Source organism: Scyliorhinus torazame, chromosome 16, assembly GCF_047496885.1.
Source record: "Scyliorhinus torazame isolate Kashiwa2021f chromosome 16, sScyTor2.1, whole genome shotgun sequence".
In the NCBI taxonomy this organism is placed as follows: domain Eukaryota; kingdom Metazoa; phylum Chordata; class Chondrichthyes; order Carcharhiniformes; family Scyliorhinidae; genus Scyliorhinus; species Scyliorhinus torazame.
The window spans coordinates 8380475-8405697 of NC_092722.1; the positions used below are offsets into that span (position 1 = coordinate 8380475).

Genomic DNA, 25223 nt, shown 5'->3' on the forward strand with positions numbered 1-25223 from the left:
CATTGTGGACTTTGTATGGGTGGGGAAGGTGTCGAGGGTGGGGAGGACCCTGCTACAGAGGCAGCAGGGGGGGTTGGCGTTGCCAAACTTGCTTCATTATTATTGGGTGGCGAATGTGGACAAGGTGCAGCGGTGGTGGGAAGGAGAAGGGGTAGAGTGGGTTAGGATGGAGGAGGAATCTTGTAAGGGGTCTAGTTTGAGGGCTATGGTGACGGCAGCATTGCCAATGGCTCCGAGTAGGTATTCAGGGAGCCCAGTGGTGCAGTCCATGGTGAAGATATGGAATCAGCTGAGGAGGTATTTAGGGTGGAAGGGATGTCGGTGCTAATGCCGCTGTGCGAGAATCATGGGTTTGAGCTGGGGGGGGGGGATGGATAGTGTATACAGGAGGTGGAGGGAGTGGGACTGGTCAAGGTGAGGGATTTGTATTTGGAGGAAGGGTTCGCCAGTCTGGAGGAGCTCAGGGGGAGGGTAGAGCTGCCGAGGGGGAGTGAGTTCAGGTATCTGCAGGTTAGGGACTTTGCGCAAAAGGTCTGGAGGGGGTTCCCTAGGTTGCCGGGATATTGCCTGCTGGAGTGGGGAAAAATCTGTACAGACTGTATAGTTAATTGTTAGGAAGTATGTTTCCCAGGGTGTTTATTTGCTGTAACCTGCTTTGATATATGTTTGTAATAAAATACATTTGAAAAATAAAGAAACTGACACTTTGCCATTTTAAAATTCCACTTACAAACTTTTTATTCCAGGCTTATTTGATGAATTGAATATATATCTCCCAACTGCACTGGTGGGATTTGAATTTATATCTTCAGATTAATAGTTCAGTAACCCCTATTCTCCTGTAGCCGCTTAAAATGGCTAACTTCCGATTAGAATGGCCAAACCCCGATTTAAAATGGCGAACAGAAGAGGCTGATGGGAAAATCAGCCAACAGGACTCAAACAGACAGCTGCAGGTAAAACTGTGTATTCGCCTCTGGGGAGGCCAGACAAGAACCGATACCTGCAGCCATCAACATGACAACACACCAGCCATCTGCATATTAATCAGCAATCCCCGGGAACAATTGATACAAATTGGACACACAAAGCCAACCCAGACTTTACGGCGCCAGCAGGAACTGACACAAAGAGAGGTGGGTGACCACCCCTCGATCAAGGAATCGCTCCAGCACTGGAGAATATTGAACCAAGTGATTGGGACCAAGTCCAATCACTTGGAACCAGGTACAGGGTCCGCCCCGAGAGGCGGGAAGCCCCTGGGGACTATAAGAATAGAGTCCAAGGTCAAATCGCTCTCTTCCCTCTCTCCATCCTCTCCGCACCCTTCGAGACCCTTCTGCTGACCTTCTACAACAGCCGAAAGAAATCGTAAGTCTTCCTCCAACGCTCGCTACGAGATAGACACTCCTGACTATCGACCTGTACCAGCTTTGAATCCCGCAGGCTCAGAACCCATACGAAAGGCCATTCGTTTCCCTGACCTGATGGGCCATTTCCAAAGTTAAGTTAGTTAGTTGTAGGAAGTAGCTAGAAGTAGAATTAAAGTATAAGTATTGATTACTGTATATAATAAATGTGCGTTGATTTAACTCTTACTAAGCGGTGTGTTGGATTATTGATCATTACTCGGACTTGAACCACGTGGCGGTATCAGAAAGATACCTGGCGACTCAAGAGCAAAGGTGACAAAACAAGAGTAATTAAACTAAGGCTAAAACGAACAACACTCCCAAACACCTCGAAATCATAGAATCAAAGAATCCCTACACTACAGAAGAAGGCCATTCAGCCTATTGAGTCTGCACCGACCATTCAAAAGACCACAGACCCAATCCCCGCCACCACACCTAACCTTTGGACACTAAGGGGCAATTTATCATGGCCAATCCACCTAACCTGCACATCTTTGGACTGTGGGAGGAAACCGGAGCACCCAGAGGAAACCCACGCAGACACGGGAGAAAGTGCAGACTCCGCGCACACAGTCACCTGAGGCCGGAATCGAACCTGGATCCCTGGCGCTGTGAGGCAGCGATGCTAACCACTATGCCACCGTGCCGGCCTCAATGCAGGACATGGAGTCCCCTGCATGTTGTTTTATGATTCGTTGACCTCAAATGTCACATCTGTAGCAGCATCTAACAACAGGATACATACTTTGCAAGCATTTTCAGCACTGGGGTAGTCACTGCTCACATAACCTGACTGCATGTCCCCCTAGAAGTATTTCAGCTCGGTAGGGGTTGTATGGAGCAGTTACCATCATGTGATTTGTCTGGTTAAGTGTGCTAAACTGCCTGGGAGGCACTAAGCATGAGGCAACCATTTCCCTGTGCCACTGATAACAACTACTGAATGATTAAAGTGTTGGCAGACTCCAAGATTTACTCTGGCTGAAGTTAATCAAAAGGCTATGTTATTCTCTAAATCTGAATAAAGATTGTAGACTTCCAGTTAACACAAATACGTTATTCAGTGGGTGTGTTCTGTTTCCAGAGCTTAACTAAATATAATACAGTCAAGAGGTATGACAGTGAAGCTAAGGTAAGCTGCCTTTGCTGAGCTGTCTCTGTCTGCTGCTGCTCACTAGCCCTGTGCTTCTGAAAGAGGCGGATCCTCCCTTGGGCTGGATCCCTTTATACCCGTCTCTGATGCTGCCCTCTAGTGATGCAGTGGCTGTTATATCTGTCTGTAGTCCCTGGTGAATGTGCAGATGTATGTACAGATCACTACAAAGGCCACAGAATCTAGCCTTTACCCAGCTCTCTTAGCTAAAGGGGTTTTCACAGCATGAAATAGGGAGGAGGGCTAAAAGTGGATCGATTTCTTGAAGGAAAAAGCCCAGACAAGTTTGTCCTGCAATATAAGATGTAAGAATCAAAAAAAAAACAGTGCAAGTCTTCTAAAAAGAGTTTGGGCAGCTCAGAGCTAAAGTACCAACCTTGATCTCAACTATATTGAAATTAACTCTAATAACTAGATGTGTTCTGATATAAAAGATATATTCAGAATGGTGCTATGGGTCAACACTACCCTTTCACCGCTCAGTTACTGCATTGTTTCCCACTTAATTATACCTCATACAACTGGGAATCTCAATAACTATGTTTATTAATAACTGAAGTTATTTCCTTGTTGGCCATATCCCTGCTTCGATTTTTGGTCACGTTCCAAATATGCACTGATTTTCAATTAATTTTTTTTCTGTCCAAATTTTTCTTGCTGTTTAAATGCTGAAAGTAACATTCTGACAAGTACTTGAAAATGCCTGAGCTTTTATGTCAGTGTTAATAGGAAGCTTTCTATACACAGTGTTGGAAATGGAAAGATTTCCACATGCTTGTTACTTGTGACATTGAATAGGTCAAGTTGGATTATGTTGAGGATGTGAATACGTCAGGACTGTAACAGCAATCTACTGCAAAAATCTTTGTTCTTATGGTTAGACTTGGCCACCACTGGGTTGTAGTGTGGATCTCTTCACCCTGTCTATAGCAGAGTTTACTGTGTGAGTACCAGGACTCTGGATGGGGGAAGCAACGCGCTTTGGGGCAAGTCATCCTCTCTGTGAGTTGAATAGGGTAAGACAGAATACGGCAGCACGGTGGTGCAGTGGTTAGCATTGCTGTCTCACGGCGCTGAGGTCCCAGGTTCGATCCCGGCCCCGGGTCATTCTCCCTGTGTCTGTGTGGGTCTCACCCCCACAACCCAAAGATGTGCAGGCTAGGTGGATTGGCCACGCTAAATTGCCCATTAATTGGAAAAAAAAGAATTGAGTACTCTAAATTAATTTTAAAAAAGTTTAAAAACAAAAAGAAACATAAATAACACAGCGTACAGATTGCTTTGTTAATCCTTTATGGTTATCAGATTCTCACAGACAAATGCCTCCAACAGACAGCCACATTCCAAGAGGGTCTTGTCACCAGGTCACAGGTCAAGTTAATTGCATATCCTGCAGCAGATCAAACTGAACATCTGGGTAATGCAGAAGGATAAACTGTCAAATGCTTTTCTTTATCACAATTCGTTAACAAGAACAACCTAACTTGAAGCCAGTGGGGGACAGGTAAATTGATTGGTGACTGAAAAAAAGCAGTTTCAAAATTTAGTCAAAATCACCATCCTTAAATTAATGGGAATTACATTTGGTTTCTTCACCCTCCTCTACACCGGGGACACCTTCTTATAAACTTGCTTGCATACTTGGTTTTCACAGTTGAGTTCCTAAAGAGAAATAATTAAATAAGTTCATGGCCACAGGCAGTGTTATCAATACTTAACTTTTCAGATTGAAATATATCCTATGAATAGAGCAGGTATGATCATCACAAGTTCATCTGTCCTTTCCTGTCCCTTGAATATAATTGTAGCTATTTTAAGATATGACAATTTAAGAATCATATTTCTCCATCCACTAAGGGCTATTGAAGTCATATATGAGCAAGCCAATAGCAGTGCTAAATGAACACTTCAAATCAGTCTGATTAACCCCTTTTTAAAATATAATTTAAAAAAATTACCTATTGCTATACAAAATAAAAACACCGACAGCTGCACAAAAGTAAGCAAGTGTGTATAGTATGGTTGAGGGGTTGGTTAGTTCAGTCGGCTGGACGTCTGGGTGTCATGATGCAGAGTAACACCAGCAGCACGGGTTCAATTGCTGCACCGGCTGAGGTTATCTGCGAAGACCCCACCTTCACAACCTTGCCCATCGCCCGAGGTGCAGTGACCCTCAGGTTAAATCACCACCAGTCAGCCTTCTCTCGAAGGGGAAAGCAGCCTATGGTTCTCTGGGACTGTGGCGACATTTACATTTTATAATATGGTCTTTTATAATATGTTCCAGTAACAGCAGCTTTCAAACTCTTCAATCACAGCTAGTGATAGGAATCCAACTTTCTGGAGAGTGCTTTGATACAACGATCCAGGCTTAAAAATATGCTTCAGTTTACTGCTTAGAGCCCGGTTTATTCAACACAAAGCGTTTTTAGCTTGAAGGTTGCAATAGTTCAATTTGAATTTTTAGCAATAGAACAAGCTTTGGCAGCAACAATTGCTGTATTTCACTACTTTGGAACAAGTGAAAGTTTAAACCAATAGAATTTTTTTGGGATTAACACATTAGCGTTCAAGATTTTGGATTGTTCAGGAGAGGAACAGGGAATAAATAAAGGGACAGATAAGGACAAAAATGCCACTCATACAACATGTTTATACATCACCTTTAGCATGATAGAATATGTATTACAGAAAAGATACATTTTGTTGAAGCTTTTCGTCTTGCACTTATCAGGTCAATCGCAAGAATGCCAATGTCAGGAGAAACAACAAATTTATACTGTATGAGAGGAGAGTGCTGATTAGTTGCCATGGAGAATACACCAGTTAATGGTGACCTACAGTTAACTGCCACGGATTGTTTGAAAATTTAACCCAGGCAGCTCGACTCGGATTGGTCAAGGCATTGTCCTGAGGAATGAACCCGCAAATGGCTATCACTTGTTTTGTTTAGCTGAAACAGAAGCAATATGTGTGTACATGTTCTTTCTAATTTAACGAATTTAAGATTGCCAGTCCCCCCACAACCCAAAGATAATAATAATCTTTATTATTGTCACAAGTAGGCTTACATTAACACTGCAATGAAGTTACTTAGAAACTCACCTAGTCGTCACACTCCGGCGCCTGTTTGAGTACACTGAGGGAGAATTCAGAATGTCCAATTCACCTAACAGCACATCTTTCGGGAGTAGGGGGAGGAAATCGGAGCACCCGGAGGAAACCCACGCAGACACGTGAGGGAGAACGTGCAGACTGCGCACAGACAGTGACCCAAGCCGGGATTCAAACCTGGGGCCCTGGCACTGTGAAGCAACTGTGCTAACCACTGTGCTATTGGCCACACTAAATTGCCCCTTAATTGGAAAAAAAAGAATTGGCCACTTTAAATTTATAAAAGAAAAAAAAAGATTGGCAGTCGAGTGCGCAGTGTGGCACATTTGCGTGTACCGGAAGCTACATATATTAATGCACAGGACCCTGTTCTTTGCAGACAGAAGGAACATGTACATCCATTGCACCTGTTTTAGTTAAGCAAAATAAATGACAACCATTTGCTGGTTCATCCCTCAGGGTAATGCCTTGACCAATCAGAGCCAAGCTGGCTAGTTTAAATTTTCAAACAATGCTTGGCAGTTAACTGTCAGTCACCATTAATTGGTGCATTCTCTGTGGCAATGCCTCTACCAACCAGAGTCCATTTTCCAACCAATCAGCACACTCTTCTCATACAGTATAAAGATGTTGTTTCCCCTAACATTGATATTCTTGTGACTGCCCTGATGAGTGCAAGATGAAAAGCTTCGACAAAATGTCTTTATTCAGAAATACTCAAGTTCTGTACTACCAAATGGCCATTGATAATAAAATGGCTGAACTTGCTTCACTGGATCATTATAAAGCTCATAAGCACTGAGCCACATGTGGCGATATGAGGGCAGATGGGCAAAACCTCAGCCAAAGAGGTAGAACTTAAGGGGTGTCTTAAAGGAAGAAAGAGTAGAAATGGCGGAGAGATTTAGGAAGGGAATCCCCTCTGAGGACCTAGGCAGCTGAAGGCACGGCCATCAATGGAGCTGCGGCTATCCAGATCTAGGGCTACTTTGGCAGAATTCTGGGTTTAAGCATTAATGATCCTCAACATGGAGAGAAGAACAAATGTTAACCAAATGGCTCACTATTGCACAATTCCTCAGGAGCACAGCTGCTTATAGGAGGACCTGTGGTGGCAGTGGGTAGCGTCCCTGCCTCTCAGCCAGAAGCTCCGGGTTCAAGGCCCACCCAGGACTGTATGTTCATAACATGGACAAACAGGTCGAGTATCAGCCTGCAAACCCTTCCACACAGGCCAATGGCAGCTAGTAAGAGCGTCAGAGACTTCTGGTTAGACTTTTGGTGTGGAGTGGCGCCCCTCAAGCTATAAGCCTCTGGCGCCCGACAAGTGACCTGTTCCAGATAAAAACCTCGCTGTGGGAACAGATGAAAGTCTACCTAGCCCGCCACTAAGCACACGACGGGGAACAACAATACCTGCTTATAAAATGATCAAGTGGTACCTCTAAAGGACATACCAAGTACAATTTATCGCCCTCTATCCAGTGGGTCCATCCTCGATTCTCCTTTTCTCCTTTCTGCACACATACTAGTTTGTTATTGTCCCACGTAACGAGAGACTGAAAAATAAAACACCCGCACAAAAGGTATCTTCAAAAAACGGAACCTTTTGCAGTGTAGTCAGTGTTGTATTGTAAAACAGAGCAGTCAATTTCCACTGGGCAAGCACCCAAAACAACAGCAATGTGATAATGACCAGATTGTCCGGTTGTGTGGCGTTGATGGACGGATAAATAATGATCAGGGGGCTGGAAAGGACTTCCCAGCTCTTCCTTGACAAAGTGCCATGGGATCATTGGCATCCCCCGAGTGAGCACATTGGGCCTCAGTTTAGCATCTCACCTGAGAGAAGGCACTCCTAACGGGGCAGCGCTCCCTCAGAACAGGAGTGTCAGATTTCTGTGCCCAACTGGGTCTGGAACCCAGAACATTGCTGGGGCACAGCTTACACCTGGAGGGCTAAAGGGTGAAGAAGGGGAAGTTAATGTTTTATTTTGTACAGATCTATTGGAATGGAATGTTTTATTACAGGTGACCATTGAAGCAGAGGCTACAGTATTGCATCGTTTAATAAAGATTTGAAGAAACACAATATTAAAAAGCTGGGACAGTATCATCTATAGCATTGCACACAGGGTGGGGAAGGGGGAGGGGGTTATTTTGACTATGTGTCATTTTGTAAAGGAGGTGATAGCAAATCATGACCCTGTTTTCATAGAATCCCCACAGTGCAAAAGGAGGCCATTCAGCCCATCTACTGTGCACCAACCCTCTGAAAGAGCACTCTCCCAGGCCCACTCCCCCCGCAATCCCACCTAACCTGTTCAATCCCTGGACACTAAGGACAATATAGCATGGCCAATCCACCTAACCTGCACATCACTGCGGGAGGAAACCGGAGCACCCGGAGGAAACCCACGCAGACACGGGTAGAACGTGCAGACTCCGCACAGACAGTGACCCGAGGCCGGAATTGAACCTGGGACCCTGGAGCTGTGAGGCAGCAGTGCTAATCGCCATGTTTTACATCACTTGCAGTTTTTGATTCAACTGACTTCTTTAAAAAAATTTTTTTTAGGGTAACCAATTGGTTTTTTTCCCCAATTAAGGGCAAATTCGCGTGGCCAATCCACATAACCTGCACATCTTTGGGTTGTGGGGGTGAGACCCACGCAGACACAGGGTGAATGATGTGCAAACTCCATACGGACAGTGACCTGGGTCCTCAGCGCCGTGAGGCAGCAGTGCTAACCACTGTGCCACCGTGCTGCCCGATTCAACTGATTTCAAAGGGGATAAAATTGTGAAATATTTAATACAGACAGCTGACTCGTTAGCAGCTCCTTTGCATCACGGTATCAGGCAGCACGGGAGCATTGTGGATAGCACAATTGCTTCACAGCTCCAGGTTCCCGGGTTCGATTCCGGCTTGGGTCACTGTCTGTGCGGAGTCTGCACGTCCTCCCCGTGTGTGCGTGGGTTTCCTCCGGGTGCTCCGGTTTCCTCCCACAGTCCAAAGATGTGCAGGTTAGGTGGGTTGGCCATGATAAATTGCCCTTAGTGTCCAAAATTGCCCTTAGTGTTGGGTGGGGTTACTGGGTTATGGGGATAGGGTGGAGGTGTTGACCTTGGGTAGGGTGCTCTTTCCAAAAGCCGGTGCAGACTCGATGGGCCGAATGGCCTCCTTCTGCACTGTAAATTCTACGATAATCACATGAAGCCAAAGTCTTCCCCAGGCATTTAAGCAGCTTTGGGGAAATGGGGCTGAAGAATGGATGAAAATTAAAGTGGGCATACAGGCAGAAATCAAGTCCCTATTTTAAAATTAAAGAATGTTCTTTTCGCGTCTCCGACATTCTTGCCCATGTGTTTTTCACAGCGGCTTTTCACAGTAACGTCATTTGAAGCCTACTTGTGACAGTAAGCGATTTTCATTTTCATGTCCACACTTTTGGAAATGGCATCAAGGAAAACAATCATGCTGCAGTTACACCTTCCTGCTATTGGTGGCGCTGCAGCATCTCAATGAGAGTCATTAAAGCAGCTGACAATTAATTTGAATTGATTTACAGCGGCGGCTTCCATTGCAGCTGGGGGCATAAGAAATTTTGAATTGAACCTTTAGCAAATGTGTATTATTAAACAGTTCTCAAGGCGCTGCACTCGAGGAGTCAAGTCCAAGTACAATCTTCAGCCGAAATCGAGAGCTGACGATAAATTGGACAAGGGAGCACCAGCAAATTTACCCCTCCCTTTACAATTTTAATCTAATCATTTTAATACCCGAAATAAGCTTTTGCATAATCATTATACCCTCCAATGAATGATGGTGGTGCAGCACCTGAGAGCGTAATTGCAACCTGCTTAGTTTCCTTTGCAAACCTGGAAATTGGAAAGTATAATGGTAGGAGGTTAAGGGGAATTTCCTGCAAGGTTTTTAGTCTGGGTGGTAAAGGGTAAGCAAGTGCGAATGAGGATATCACTCCAGTTCCAAGCTAGCACCAGTACAATGGATCAAACTGTGTTCATTGCGCTGTAAAGTCTCTGCCACATGCTGAATTTGTATGAGAGGACATTGGGAGGCTTACCTGTGAATTATTGTGTGGGATTTATGAATCAGAAGATAGGTAATCTTAATTAGAGCCTCAATCTACCCATCCAGGCGCACCACGGGCTGAGTAGCCCACACTGGGAGGACCAAATGGGGCGCGGTGACCCCGACCCCAGCCCACAGCAACACTCTCCGAGACCAAGATAGCGGACGTACGGACTAGCTTTCCGAAGTCGGGAAGACGACCTGGAGAAATGGCCAGACTCCCAGTTCCCAAACTGAAGGTCAGTCCGACTCATCAGAATATAACTTTTCTTTTTAAATTTTGTGTACCCAATTCATTTTTTCCAATTAAGGGGCAATTTAGCCGTGGCCAATCCACCTGCCCTGCACATCAGGGGCTGGTTTAGCACACTGGGCTAAATCGCTGGCTTTGAAAGCAGACCAAGGCAGGCCAACAGCACGGTTCAATTCCCGTAACAGCCTCCCCGAACAGATGCCGGAATGTGGCGACTAGGGGCTTTTCACAGTAACTTCATTTGAAGCCTACTTGTGACAATAAGCGATTTTCATTCATTAATTCTTTGGGTTATGGGGGCGAAACCCACGCAAACACGGGAAGAATGTGCAAACTCCACACGGACAGTGACCCAGAGTCGGGATCGAACCTGTGACCTCAGCATCATGAGGCAGCAGTGCTAAACCACTGCGCCCCCGTGCTGCCCCAGAATGTAACTTTTGATGGAAGTTATTGGAATGAATTTGAAGTGGCTGAGACAGCTCAGCTGTCAGTGCAAATTGATCAGAACACAGTGGAAAAACATTAACGGGCAAGTTAACGGTGGCACAGCGGTTAGCATAGCGGCCTCACAGCACCCGGGTCCCAGGTTCAATTCCAGCCTTGGGGGACTGTCTGTGTGGAGTTTGCATATTCTCCCAGTGTCTGCGTGGGTTTCCTCCGGGTGCTCTGGTTAGGTGGATTGGCAAGCTAAAACTGCCCCTTAGTTTCCAACAATCTGTGGATCAAGTTAAGCGGTTATTGGGATAGGGTGGAGGAGTGGGTTTGGGGGAGGGGAGTGCTCTTTCAGTGGGTTGGCGCACACGCGATGGGCTGAATGGCCTCCTTCTGAACTGTAGGAATTCTACGATTCTCCGTTTGCAGAGAAGATGGTTCCGCCGCCTGTTGTCACTTAGATGCAAAATCAAAACAAGATTTGAAGTTTCTTCATTTCCACTCTCATTGGTCCACACCAACCTTACTGGCAGGTGTAAATTTCTTTTACCTTGCATCCACGATTATCTAAACCTTTTGTATTTTCCTCGAATTCTTCTCCCACAGTAAACTGGACTTCGTAGTTTCTGAACGTGCTTCTCGTTTTGATGTTGAATGAATCTCCTTTCTGTTCAATAATCTTCTGGGGACTCAGCATGGCGGCAATCTTACGAGTGGCAAAGTCGATATCTGCCGAAATGACAAACACTGTTAGGCTTGCGTATCGACCTGGCGCCCCCGTTTTAAACCGAGGGAAGCAAATTGAATTCCGCCCCCCCCCCCCCCCACCCACAATCCAAACGTTGTACACGTGTAAAGGGCAGGCGAAAGCTGCAATGTGAATGAGACTGTGACGTCTTCTATCCCCCAAACGCCCTGACCACCCGCGCCACCCCCAGCTCACATCAGTAAATGCAATTTGCGTCAGGAAATTCCCCTGAAGTCACACTGAGAACGAGTCAACATTGTCAGAAGAGTGGGGCAGCACGGTGGCACAGTGGTTAGCACTGCTGCCTCACGGCGCCGAGGTCCCAGGTACGATCCCGGCTCTGGGTCACCGTCCGTGTGGAGTTTGCACATTCTCCCCGTGTTTGCGTGGGTTTCGCCCCCACAATCCAAAGATGTGCAGGGTAGGTGGATTTGCCACGCTAAATTGCCCCTTAATTGGAAAAAATGAATTGGGTACTCCAAATTTTCGAAAAAAAACATTGTCAGAAGAGGAGGGCAGATAAATAAAGAACTTTCCGAGCTTCTTGGCATTTGAAGAAAGGTTGTTGATAACAACATGATCATATAATTAAAAAACTTCACAGCAAAACATTTTTTCCAAGGCACTTTTATTATCAAGCATTCATAGAATATAGATATAGTTCACAAGTTATCCAGTTAATCCCATTTCCCCAAACTATTCCCCCAATAGCCCTGTAGTTGTTTTCCTTTCAAGTATTTTAGTCATTTCCATTTTGAATCTTACGATCTAATCTCAATCACAATAGCTTTCAGTGTAACATTTTCTCCCTGTCGCCTGTGGTTCTTTTCCCTCCCTTCCTCTTTCAGCTTTGCCTATGTTACGTGGGGGTTGCCACACACTTGGTTGATCACCTTCACCATCAGCTATAGTTTTGGGGGATTTGGCAGGTGGCGTTACAGCCAGATGGTCTTCCTGCCGCTCACCCCTCCCTCCATTTATCCAGGATGGGGACCGTCACCAGTACACACTGGTTTGATGTACCAGTGGCAGGGACTTCCAGCTCAGCGCCCACTTGGGCCACTCCAGCTACCCACCCCTGGTGTCCTTTACCAATCACCTTCAATCTGTGTCTTCTGGTTACCAACCTCTCTCGCCGATGGGAACTTCTGCACTCTTATCAACACCATTTGTGATTTTGAACACCTCTATCAAATGTCATCTTGACCCTCTCTGCTCTGAGAAGAATAACTTCAACTGCCACCCCACAGCGCCAGGGGCCCGGGTTCAATTCCGGCCTCGGGTGACTGTCTGTGCGGAGTCTGCACGTTCTCCCCGTGTGTGCGTGGGTTTCCTCCGGGTGCTCCGGTTTCCTCCCACAGTCCAAAGATGTGCAGATTAAGTGGATTGGCCATTAATGTCCAAAGGGTTAGGTGGGATTACTGGGTTACAGGGGTAGTGTCGGTGCGTGGGCCTAGGTAGGGTACTCTTTCCAAGGGTCAGTGCAGACTGGATGGTCCGAATGACCTCCTTCTGCACTGTAAAGATTCTATGATTCTCAGGTGTCATCATATAAACTGAAGTCCCTCATCCCATGTACCATCCACCAAGAATCTTTTGTATCTACCAATGAGATATTTATGTAACCTACATATCTGAGGCAGAGCAAATAGAAACACTTTCAAAGTTCTGTTCACCTTCCTCAGTTCATGAGCAAAATGAAAAATCTCCAAAGTTCCATTTCCTGACAGAAGGAATTAAATTCCTATCTCCCGTTGACACAAAACATCACCAAACAGCCTGGAAAGTTGCACCAGAGTCCTACATCCAGGACATGGCTACAGAAACATTGTCCTACTCACCCAGTGCTTGCATGTAAGGATCAAAGTTGTCATTGCTGATTATGTTCCAGGTACCGTTAAAATTGGTAGACATTGTGAAAATCAAATGTCCCAATTAACACAAGTTGAAATCAAGTCCGAAAGCAACAGTGGGAGCCCAGTGCATATAAAAAACTGCCAAACGTGGTCAGTCAGTGCACTGAACAAATTGGAATTGATTGCAGGATGACCTCTGGACACAGAAACCGCCGACTAGACTACAAGCAAAGGTCAGTGTGGGCAGGGCTGTTAAGCTCTTAACTCTCCTGAACTCCTGTTCAAGGACAGATAACAAGGAATTATTAAAAGCAGGTTCTGTTTGAGCCTTTTGTGAAGAGGTGGCTGGCTGGTAAAAAAGGAATAGAGTTAATGCCATATTTATGATATAGAAGGATTTTTTTGAAGCTATTCAAAAGGTGACTCAATAGCAGCTTGATAGAAGAATTCAGGCAATGACATGAAGTGAAATGTTGCTACTTTATTAGAAGCTTGGTGAACAGACGTTAAACAACAAGCAAATAGATTCAGCTGGATCTGTAAAAGAGCACGCAATGTTGCATTACAGCAAAATCTCTTCCTGCAGAGGATTATTGGAGTGTTTGCAAGCTAGCTTTAGTTGTATTAATTTAATGATAGTAACACAATAGACACACAAGAAATCCTCTAATTTGTTCACAGTTCAACCTCTAAATAAGGTAAGGCACCTGGATTGAATCTGAATCTGAGAACCAAGGGACGCAATCTAAACGAAATTAATCAGAGTCCCGCGTTGAGCTTGTTTAGTCGGGTGTTTCCCGACCCTGTCGTGTTGGGTGTTCCGATGCACAAATGATCCAACACGGCTATGGATGGTACAACTCTGTTTTATTGTCTTAAACAATGACAACTACTAACTGCTGGCTTAGGTTCGTGCTTCACCAGCTAACCTGTGGACCCAGCCCTATCACAGCTGTGAGCTTTGTGCTCTGAGCTATCTCCTGGTGGAATGAGCGGGAACTGTGGTGTTCCCTGTTTTATAGTGCGTGTGCTCTCACTGCTGATTGGCTGCGATGTTATGTGTGTGTTGGTTGGTCCAACTGCCTGTCCATCAGCGTGTGTGTGATTGCACCATGATATGCTGATGTGGATATCAGGACAGACCCTTGCAGCGTCGAGAAAGACCCTGCTATCTAACGGGACTCTGTTGTACTTCAGGACCTCAGCAGGTAACGTCCCGTTGAGGCTGCACTTAGTCTCATTTCCTGCACTGAGGAGCCATTTTTAAATGGCACTCTGATCTCGAGACTCCCCCAACTTGACCCCTGGACTCCTCAAGACCCCAAATCACCAATAAGGGGAGTCATTGAGCCCCCCACACTGCACCTAATAGGGGCAGGGCACCCCAGCACAGGCAAAATGCCACCCGGGCATGCTGCTGTCTGATGCCGACACTTCAGGAAGACCATGGATCACAAAGGTGTGCCTCAGTTTGTCAATAGTAGATGTTATTATGGGTCAGGGCTTAGAAACTCCAAAGTGTATTATGAAGTTCACCTGACCTATAACTTTTGTGTTGAATTTGACTAGGAAGAGCACAATGTCATGTGAGAGTACCTTCAAGAAATGGGTGTTTATAAATGGTGTGTATATAAATATCTGTAGTGAGAGTACCTTTAAGAAATGGGTGTTTATCACTGCAGTGATGTCAGAGAGTGGGTGGAGCTGGGCTGTCTGTCAGCTTTTTACTTTCGTTTTTGAGCAGGCTGCAGGGTGTGTTTTAGTTTTGTTTTCAGAGCTGGATAGCTGCAGTCACAGCCAGAAGGTGGATGAATCTCTCTCTGTAATCTAAAGACTGTAAATCGATCCTGGTGATTTAAATCTAATAACAGTAGTGACTTTAACCTGATGTGCTTCTGGTAAAAGGTGTTTTAAGTCGTATGGATGTCAAAAGGAAAGCTTAAAGGATTACTCAGTGTTGTATTCTTTGGGGGTTGTATGTGAATTAATGGTTGCTAAGATGTTCACTGTATGTTTTAAAAAGGTTAACTTGAGTTCATAGAATAAACATTGTTTTGCTTTAAAAAATACTTTTCCATTTCTGCTGTACTACACCTATAGAGTGGGCTGTGTGCTCCCCATACCACAATCTATTCAAAGTTGTGAGTCAGGTGAACTCCATGATACACTTTGGGGTTCTCTAAACCCTGGCCCATAACAAATTGGGGGCTCGTCTGGGATAAAAGCCTATCTTTTGGATTGGCTTAGTGAACTTAAAGACAGTGAGGAGTGAGCATATTGTGGCTGCTTTTCAGGTGTGGTATTTCAGTTTAAGTGGGGAGTGTGTTGTGGACAATGGCTCTTTCAGAGGCTCTGAAGTTTTTGGGGGTGGAGACGGATACACACAGTACCTTGCGGACAGAGACAAAAAGCAGACTGTTAGATTTGACAAAAACATTGCAGTTAACATTACCTGACAAAATTCGAAAAGGTGATTTAAAGTTGCCTGAGATACAGTCTGACTCATTAGCAATGGCAAAGGTCCAGTTGCAGATTGAGCAACTTGAACATGAAAAAGAATTAAAGCAGCTTGAATATGCAATGAGAGAAAAAGAAAGAGAAAGGGAGATACAGATCAGGGAAAAAGAAAAGGAGAGAGAAGAAAGAAACAAAGAAAGAGATAGAGAGGAAAAGGAAAAAGAGAGTTTGAACTTCAGAAAATGGCAATGAAACATAACAGTCAGTTAAAATTGGCAGACGTAAAGGGAAACGTACAGTTGGATGATAGTTCATAGAGTTCATAGAATTTACAGTGCAGAAGGAGGCCATTCGGCCCATCAAGTCTGCACCGGCTCTTGGAAAGAGCACCCTACCCAAGGTCCACACCTCCACTCTATCCCTATAACCCAGTAACCCCACCCAACACTAAGGGCAATTTTGGACACTAAGGGCAATTTAGCATGGCCAATCCACCTAACCCGCACATCTTTGGACTGTGGGAGGAAACCGGAGCACCCGGAGGAAACCCACGCACACACACGGAGAATGTGCAGACTCCGCACAGGAATGTACAGACTCCGCATAGTTATAAGAATCACTTATTGTCACAAGTAGGTTTCAATGAAGTTACTGTGAAAAACCCCTAGTCGCCACATTCCACCGCCTGTTCGGGGAGGCCAGTACGGGAATTGAACCCGTGCTGCTGCCTTGTTCTGGATTACAAGCCAGCTATTTAGCCTACTGTGCTAAACCAGCCAGTTAGTGATGAGGATAGTGAGAAAGAGCGTCAAAGTCAAAGGCTTGGTGGGGAACTATTTAAAATGTCCAAGCATTGCCAAGGTTTGACGAGAAGGAGGTGGAAACCTTTTTCATTTCATTAGAGAAGGTAGCTAAACAAATGAAATGGCCACAGGAAATGTGGGTATTACTGATTCAAACAAAGCTGGTAGGTAGGGCTAGTGAAGTGTTTGCATCACTATCGGAGGAGGTATCTGGGACGTATGAGGAGGTGAAAAAATCCATCTTGGGTGCATATGAACTAGTGCCTGAAACTTACAGACAAAGGTTTAGAAATTTAAGGAAAGAATTTGGTCAAACATACATGGAGTTTGAAAGGATCAAACAGAGTAACTTTGATAGGTGGATAAGGGCTTTGAAAATAGACCAAATGTATGAAGCTCTCAGAGAAATTATACTTTTGGAGGAGTTAAAAAATTCAATTCCTGATGTAGTGAGAACGCATGTGGAAGAGCAGAGGGGTAACACTGTGAGATTAGCAGCAGAAATGGCAGATGATTATGAATTAGTTCATAAATCAAAGCTTGGTTTCCGACATCAGTTTCTGCCTGTGAGGGACAGAAGCTGGGGACATGAGAAATACTCAAGTAGTAAAGGCAAAGGTGATCTGATGGGAGATACTAAGGAAAGTGTACCTCAGATTAAAAAAGAAATCCAGGAGGGTGGAAAAGAAATGAAAAATTTCAAATGTTTTCACTGTAATAAACTAGGCCATGTAAAGTCACAGTGTTGGTGATTGAAGAACAGCACTGGGAAGGCTGATGTGGTAAAACAGGATAAGACAGTGGGGTTTGTTAAAAAGGTAAAGGAAAGCCCAAGTGAAGCGAAGGAGGTGCAAAAGATTGTACAGCCTGATCAAGAGGTGATTGATAAGGTGCCAAATCTCTTTGAAGAATTTACTTGTATGGGTAAAGTTTACTCATGTGTATCAGGAGGAGCAGGTAAAGAAGTCACAATTTTAAGAGATACGGGAGCTAGTCAATCTTTAATGGTAAGAGATGAGGAGTTATGTAGCTTGGGAAGAATGTTGCCAGAAAAGATGGTAATATGTGGGATTCAGGGTGAGAAGTGTAGTGTTCAATTATGTAAGGTAAGGTTGGAAAGTCCAGTGAAGAGTGGTGAAGTGGTCGTAGGAGTAATAGAGAAACTATCTTGTCCAGGAATACAATTTATCTTGGGTAATGATGTATCTGGATCGCAGGTGGGAGTGATGCCTGCTGTGGTGGATAAGCCAGTGGAAAATCAGACAACTGAAGTGTTGGAGGATGAATATCCTGGGATTTTTCTGGGTTGTGTGGTAACAAGGTCGCAAAGTCACAGGTTAAGACAAGAGAAGAAATCAAATGGTGAAGATGAAGTTGAAGTGCAATTATCAGAAACGATTTTTGATCAGATGGTTAAAAAAGAACAAGAACAGGTGGAGGATGAGGCGGATATTTTTAGTTCAGGACAATTGACGGAGTTACAACAAAAAGATATAGAAATAAAACGGATGTATCAGAAAGCGTATACGGAAGAGGAATCTGAGTGTATATCAGAGTGTTATTACCGTAAAGGTGATGTCTTGATGAGAAAATGGAGACCTGTACATATGCAGGCGGATGAAAAGTGGGCAGAAGTTCATCAAGTAGTATTGCCGGTAGGGTATAGAATGGAGGTGTTGCGAGTTGCACATGAGGTACCAGTGGGAGGTCATTTGGGAATAAGGAAATCTCAAGCTAAAATACAAAAACATTTTTATTGGCCTGCACTACATAAAGATGTAGTTAAATTTTGTCAATCATGTCACACATGTCAAGTGATAGGGAAACCTCAAGCAGTGATAAAACCAGCGCTCTTAATACCCATTCCAGCATTTGAGGAACCTTGTACAAGGGTCCTAATTGATTGCGTAGGACCGCTTCCTAAAACAAAAAGTGGGAATCAATATCTTTTGACGATAATGGATGTGTCTACTAGGTTTCCAGAGGCCATTTCAGTACGTAATATTACAGCTAAAAAGATTGTGGAGGAGTTACTTAAATCCTTTACTAGATATGGACTACCCACAGAAATACAATCGGATCAAGGATCAAATTTTACCTCAAGGTTATTCAAGGAAGTTATGCATAGCTTAGGAATAAAACAATTTATATCAACTGCGTACCATCCAGAATCGCAGGGAGCGTTAGAAAGGTGGCATCAGACATTAATTCTTTTTTTAATAAACGTTTTATTGAGGTATTTCTTTGGCATTTTAACAGCAACAAAATCAACAATATACATAACAAGAAAAATATATACATAGTGCAAATTCCACCACCCTCTCCCGCAGGTCTTGCCATTACTTACCCCCTAACCTAACCCCCTCCCCTTCTGCTGACGATTAGTTCTCTGCGAGGAAGTCGATGAATGGTTGCCACCTCCGGGCGAACCCCAGCAGAGACCCTCTCATGGCGAACTTAATTTTCTACGGGCAGAGGAAGCCAGCCGTGTCTGAACGCCAGGTCTCCGATTTTGGGGGCTTTGAGTCCCTCCATGCCAGGAATATATGCCTCTGGGCTACCAGGGAAGCAAAGGCCAGAACGTCTTCCTCTCTCTCCTCCTGGATTTCCAGGTCCTGCCAAACCCCAAACATCGCCACCTCCGGACTCATTGCCACCCTCATATTTAATACCATGGACATGGTGTCAGCAAACCCCTGCCAAAATCCCCTCAGCGTTGGACACACCCGGAACATGTGGACATGGTTCGCTGGCGCCCCCCGCCCCCACACACTTCGCACACCTGTCCTCCACCCCAAAGAACCTGCTCATCTGGGCCACTGTCATGTCAGCCCGGTGAACAACCTCAAATTGGATCAGGCTGAGCCTGGCACATGTTGCGGTAGCATTGACCCTTCCTAACGTGTCCGCCCAGAGGCCTTCCTTTATCTCTCCCCCAGCTCCTCCTCCCACTTTCGCTTCAGCTCCTCGGTCTGCATCTCCTCCGATCCCATAAGCTCTTTATATATGTCCGAGACGCTCCCCTCCCCTATCCATCCTGCTTCCACAAAAAGTCCCGTACCTGTAAATATCGGAATTCATTTCCCCCAGCCAATGCAAACTTCTCCTCCAGCGCCCTCATACTCGGGAAGCTACCTTCCAAGAACAAATCCCCCATCCTCTCAATCCCCGCTCTCCACCAAATTCGGAACCCCCCGTCCATCCTCCCCTGGGGCAGACCGATGGTTGTCGCAGATTGGGGACCACACCGATGCCCCCACTGCTCCCACATGTCTCCTCCACTGCCCCCAGACTCTCAGGGCCGCCACCACCACTGGACTGGTGGAGTACTGTGCCGGCGGGAACGGCAGGGGCGCCGTCACCAGTGCTCCTAAACTTGTGCCTTTACACGAAGCCACCTCCATGCGCACCCACGCCAGCTCCCCCCCCCCACCAGCCACCTCCTAACCATGGCTATGTTAACCGCCCAGTAGTAATTACTGAAATTCGGCAGCGCTAGCCCACCATCTCCCCGACTCCGCTCGAGCATTGCCTGCTTCACCCACGGGGGCTTACCCCCCCCCCCCCACACACAAAGCCCACGATAATCTTATTGATCCGCTTAAAAAAGGACCGCGGGATGAAGATGGGGGGAAAACGAAAAGGAACCTCGGGAGGACCGTCATTTTTACCGACTGCACCCTACCCGCCAGAGACAACGGGAGCGCATCCCATCTCCGGAAATCCTGTTTCATCTGGTCCACCAACCGGGCCAGGTTCAATTTGTGTCGCCTATCCCATTCCCTCGCCACCTGAACACCCAAGTACCTAAAACTGTCCCCTATCACTCTGAACGACAGTTCCCCCAGTCTCCTCTCCTGACCTCTCGCCTGAACCACAAACAACTTGCTCTTCCCCATATTAAGCTTGTATCCCGAAAACCGGCCAAATTCCCCGAAGCTCCCATAATTGGCATCAGACATTAATGACAAGTTGAGGGCTTATTGTCACGATTATCCAGAGGATTGGGATAAAGGAATTCCATTTGTATTGTTTGCAATTAGGGATGCACCTAATGAGTCAACCAAATTTAGTCCTTTTGAACTAATTTTTGGTCATGAGGTAAGTGGAGCACTTAAATTAATTAAGGAAAAATTGGTGAGTGAGAAATCGGAAATTACATTATTGGATTACGTTTCAAATTTTAGGGAACGATTAAATAGAGCAGGTGAATTGGCTGGACAACATTTAAATGTTGCACAAAATGTGATGAAACGGGTCTCGGACAAGAATTCCAAAGTTCGTAGTTTTGCCAGTGGAGATAAAGTTTTAGTATTGTTACCAGTGGTAGGTGAGCCTTTAAAAGCTAGGTTTTGTGGACCTTATCAGATTGAAAGGAAATTAAGTGAGGTGAATTATCTGGTAAAAACACCAGATAGAAGGGAAACTCATCAAGTGTGTCATGTGAATATGCTTAAAAGGTACTTTGTAAGGGAAGGAGAGAAAAAGGAGGAGGTTTTAATGATTCTAACTCAAAGTGACGAACTAAATCCAGATGACTGTGAATTTGACATAACCTCAAATTAAATTGGAAAATGAGGATGTTCTTAAAAATTGAGATAAATTGTTGAGTTACCTACCAGAGGAAAAACAAACTGACCTGAAAGAGTTATTGATATCACATAGGCAAGTTTGTGGAGATAAAATGGGAAGTACTAAAATGGCTATACATGATGTAGATGTGGGAAATGCTGTTCCAATCAAACAACATCCATATAGACTTAATCGTTTAAAATTGGCACAGGTTAACAAAGAGATTGAGAGTATGCTTAAAAATGGCATAATTGAAGTGGGTTGCAGCCAATGGAGCTCACCCATAGTAATGGTACTTAAACTAGATGGTACCCAACAGTTGTGTGTGGACTATAGAAAGGTTAATGCAGTTACAAGAACGGACTCTTACCCTATCCCACGTTTGGAGGATTGCATTGAGAAAGTGGGACAATCAGCTTTTATTTCCAAACTGGATTTACTTAAAGGTTACTGGCAAGTACCTTTATCCGAAAGGGCGAAGGAGATTTCAGCTTTTGTGACTCCAGATGGTATATACCAATTTAAAGTTTTGTTTTTTAATTTAGATTACCCAATTAATTTTTTCCAATTAAGGGGCAATTTAGTGCGGCCAATCCACCTACCCTGCACATCTTTGGGTTGTGGGGGTGAAACCCACGCAAACACGAGGAGAATGTGCAAACTCCACACGGACAGTGACCCAGAGCCAGGATTCGAACCCGGGACCTCGGCGCCGTGACGCTGCAGGGCGAACCCACTGCGCCACCGTGCTGCCTCCAATTCAAAGTTATGCCATTTGGCATGAAAAACGCCCCAGCCACATTTCAACGGTTAACTAACAAAGTTGTTTCAGGATTACCCAATTTTGCGGTATACATCGACGATCTGGTGATTATCAGCCAGACATGGAAAGAACATTTAAAACATCTGATGGAGTTATTCGATCGACTTCAGGAGGTGGGTTTGGTGGTAAACCTAGCCAAAAGTGTATTTGGAAAAACCCAAGTCACTTTCCTTGAGGAGTTTCCGATACCCTCAAGACGAAGGGAAATAATGCGATTTCTTTGCATGAGTGGATTTGATCGAACATTTGTGCGAAATTTTTGTAGCGTGGTGGCTCCACTGATGGACTTGCTGAAGAAATGTTGAAAATTTCAGTGGACAGCGGACTTTCAACAGACATTTGACGGCCTGAAAGCTGTGATCACCAATGCTCCTGTGTTGGAGAATTACAAGGGACTCTGCGATCAGATTTAACTAAAGTATCTGACTTTAAAGAGAAATGCCGAGGCGTAGAGAAATGGACGGATCGTGCAGAGACCTTCTTGCTCAAACAGACTGTCAATCAAGAAGGATTTCAGTTGGAGGAAGAAGAACAAAAAAAATGGACTAGATTATTATACCTGTTTGCGTGTTGTTTTTTTGAAACGAAAAAGTATATTTACTGTGTGCATTTCTTAAAGGATAGTGAAAAGGTGAAAAATGAAACCATCTTGAAGTTGATGGGGTTTTTCTTTCTTGGGGGGGAGGTGTCATGTGAGAGTACCATTAAGAAATGGGTGTTTATAAATGGGTGTGTATATAAATATCTGTAGTGGGAGTACCTTTAAGAAATGGGTAGTTATTACTGCAGTGATGTCAGAGAGTGGGTGGAGCTGGGCTGTCTGTCAGCTTTTTACTTTCGTTTTTGAGCAGGCTGCAGGGTGTGTTTTAGTTTTGTTTTCAGAGCTGGATAGCTGCAGTCACAGCCAGAAGGTGGATGAATCTCTCTCTGTAATCTAAAGACTGTAAATCGATCCTGGTGATTTAAATCTAATAACAGTAGTGACTTTAACCTGATGTGCTTCTGGTAAAAGGTGTTTTAAGTCATATGGATGTTAAAAGGAAAGCTTAAAGGATTACTTAGTGTTGTATTCTTTGGGGGGTGGTATTGGAATTAATAGTTACTAAGATGTTCACTGTATGTTTTAAAAAGGCTAACTTGAGTTCATAGAATAAACATTGTTTTGCTTTAAAAAAATACTTTTCTATTTCTGCTGTACCACACCTGTCGAGTGGGCCATGTGCTCCCCAAACCACAATCTATTAAAAGTTGTGGGTCAGGTGAACTCCATGATACACTTTGGGGTTCTCTAAACCCTGGCCCATAACAACAACAGCCTTCACTTCAGGAGTGATTCATCAGACTTCCTAGGCACTTTTATCAAAACAAAGATTATTACAAGAATGTAGTTAACATATATAAAACACAGCAAGAATGTGTTATCAATTACAAACATGAAGAAAACACAACAGCTTCAAATAATCTATGTATATAACCCTTAATAAATCCCCCTTAGCTGTTCCAATTCAATAACAAAATCCAATAACCCAAAACCCCTTACAAGGGCGTGGCCCAGCACTCTGTAATCTCACTCGAATGGGACTGGTCCTTTCCCTGAGATCCAGCTTCCAACCAGCAGATTCAAAACTCCTTCCGGAAAGCAACTCTATCTTTAAAGTTACCAAGGCAGCTTGCCACACCCAGCTCACTGGAACAGCTTTAAAATGAAAACCGGGAAACACTGCTTCTCTTCTGCAGTCCAAAGCAACAAACCGAAACTGAAACCCCGACACTGAACCCCCTCTCACCTGACGGCCACAGCCCAGCTCCACCCACAAATGACATCACTGAAGCCGTGTTACAAGCCATGTTGTCATACAAAATCTTTCTTAAAGGGACATTCAAAAGACAATGTAGTTGTGGTGGATCTCACGAATGTCCAGGCACTTAGAATGAGCGTCAACTAGGCTTACATAGATACATAGACGATAGGAGCAGGAGGAGGCCTTTTGGCCCTTTGGGCCTGCTCCTCTTGATATGATCAGCCATATCAAGATCATGGCTGATCATCCAACTCAACCATATTGGGGCATATTAGGAACATATGCCCCAAAAAAGGCCCTGCAAACTCTATGTGCAGCCATGGACAACTCTGCTATTCCCGAGGGTGCGTATTCATTGGTGGTGGTAATGCTTGCTGGGTATGACAATTCTCACACACCCAATTATTTGTTGAATTTCCCTGTCAATGCCAGGCCACCAGGCATGGCTTCTGGCCAAAGCTTTCATCCTGCTCTGGCCAGGAGGGGCATCATGCAATTCTTGGAGCAGTGGCTATTGCCCCAAGGCTGGTACAATGACAAGGGCCTTCCACAATAACCACCCCGTACTTCGCTGATTATCTCGCCCTGCAATACAAATACGGCTTCATTCGCTCTGCCTTGTCGGAGTGCCACCCTATCAGCACCATTTTCTTGACCTTCGAGAGCAATAGGTCCCTATCTGCACACGGCTTAATGTGGGCTGCTGAGACAGACAAAAGGTGTGCAAAGGATGTATTGGTGAAGTGCCGTCCTTAGCTGCACCGGTGAAATTTCTTCACCGCTTTCTTTGTTAATTTGAGAGTGCTTTTTCTTAGCGCCTGACAAGCTCCTTGATGTAAACTCGATTGACCTCTCCACCCATCCGTCATTTAAAAAAAATAAATTTAGAGTACCCAATTCTTTTTCCAAATAAGGAGCAATTTAGCGTGGCCAATCCACCTACCCTGCATGTCTTTGGGTTTTTGGGGTGAGACCCACGCAGACACGGGGAGAACGTACATAAGCAATGTTGATGGCTGTAAAGCTTGTCCGACTTGGGCAGATGTTTCTTTCTCCGTGACGTCCATCGCTGATGTTTTTTTAGAAGCTGGTGCAAAAGGGCCGGAATTGTTGACAATTACAGCAGGAATTTTCCGTCGGAATTGACCATTTCTGGGAAGGACTTCAGTTCTGTCGCACTCTTAGGCACAGGCCCTCCCTTAATAGCTTTCACCTTGTCTTCGAGGTACCCCTCGAACCCGAGAGCTCATCAGCTTGAAGCATACATTTCTCATGTGTTAAACTTACGGCAGGTTTGTCCCATGCTCTTCAGGAGCCTGTAGCTAAGACATCGATCAAGTATACCCCCACTTTGGAGATTCCTTGTATCAGGCGCTCTTCATTGCTCTGAAAGATTTCGTCGGAAACTGCAAGGCCAAACTATTCTTTCTTTGCTGACTAGGTATTTTTGAGTTTGAGGGTGGTTATCTGTAAGATTGCTCAGTTTGCTGAGTTTCAGCCAACTCAAAGAAAGCCATTAACAATTCCAGCATAGGTAGAACTGAATCAGTTTGAACAAGACTGCTTTCCCTGAGGCCAACGGGGAACCTTGTCATGGAGACCAGGAAAGCCAGACTATGACAGGTTTGAGCTGGGCATCCAATGAGTGAAATATTGTGGCCACTAGACCTCTGACTTTCTGACCTCTGCTTGTGGC

At 44.8% G+C, this 25223-nt stretch overlaps 1 protein-coding gene across 1 annotated transcript in view; it reads right to left on the reverse strand.

Annotated features, from left to right (window-relative positions):
- Window positions 1–3844: 3844 nt before the first annotated feature.
- nmnat1 (nicotinamide nucleotide adenylyltransferase 1) overlaps window positions 3845–25223 on the reverse strand; it is a 68275-nt gene continuing 46896 nt past the window's right edge. Inside the window, exons 7-11 of the mRNA XM_072477724.1 lie at window positions 15523–15611; window positions 13056–13136; window positions 11017–11195; window positions 7140–7241; window positions 3845–4230 (exon numbers count right to left, since the gene is read on the reverse strand). Coding sequence (XP_072333825.1) covers window positions 4171–4230; window positions 7140–7241; window positions 11017–11195; window positions 13056–13136; window positions 15523–15611 — 511 coding nt within the window. The 3' untranslated portion in view covers window positions 3845–4170. The remainder of the gene's footprint in view (window positions 4231–7139; window positions 7242–11016; window positions 11196–13055; window positions 13137–15522; window positions 15612–25223) is intronic.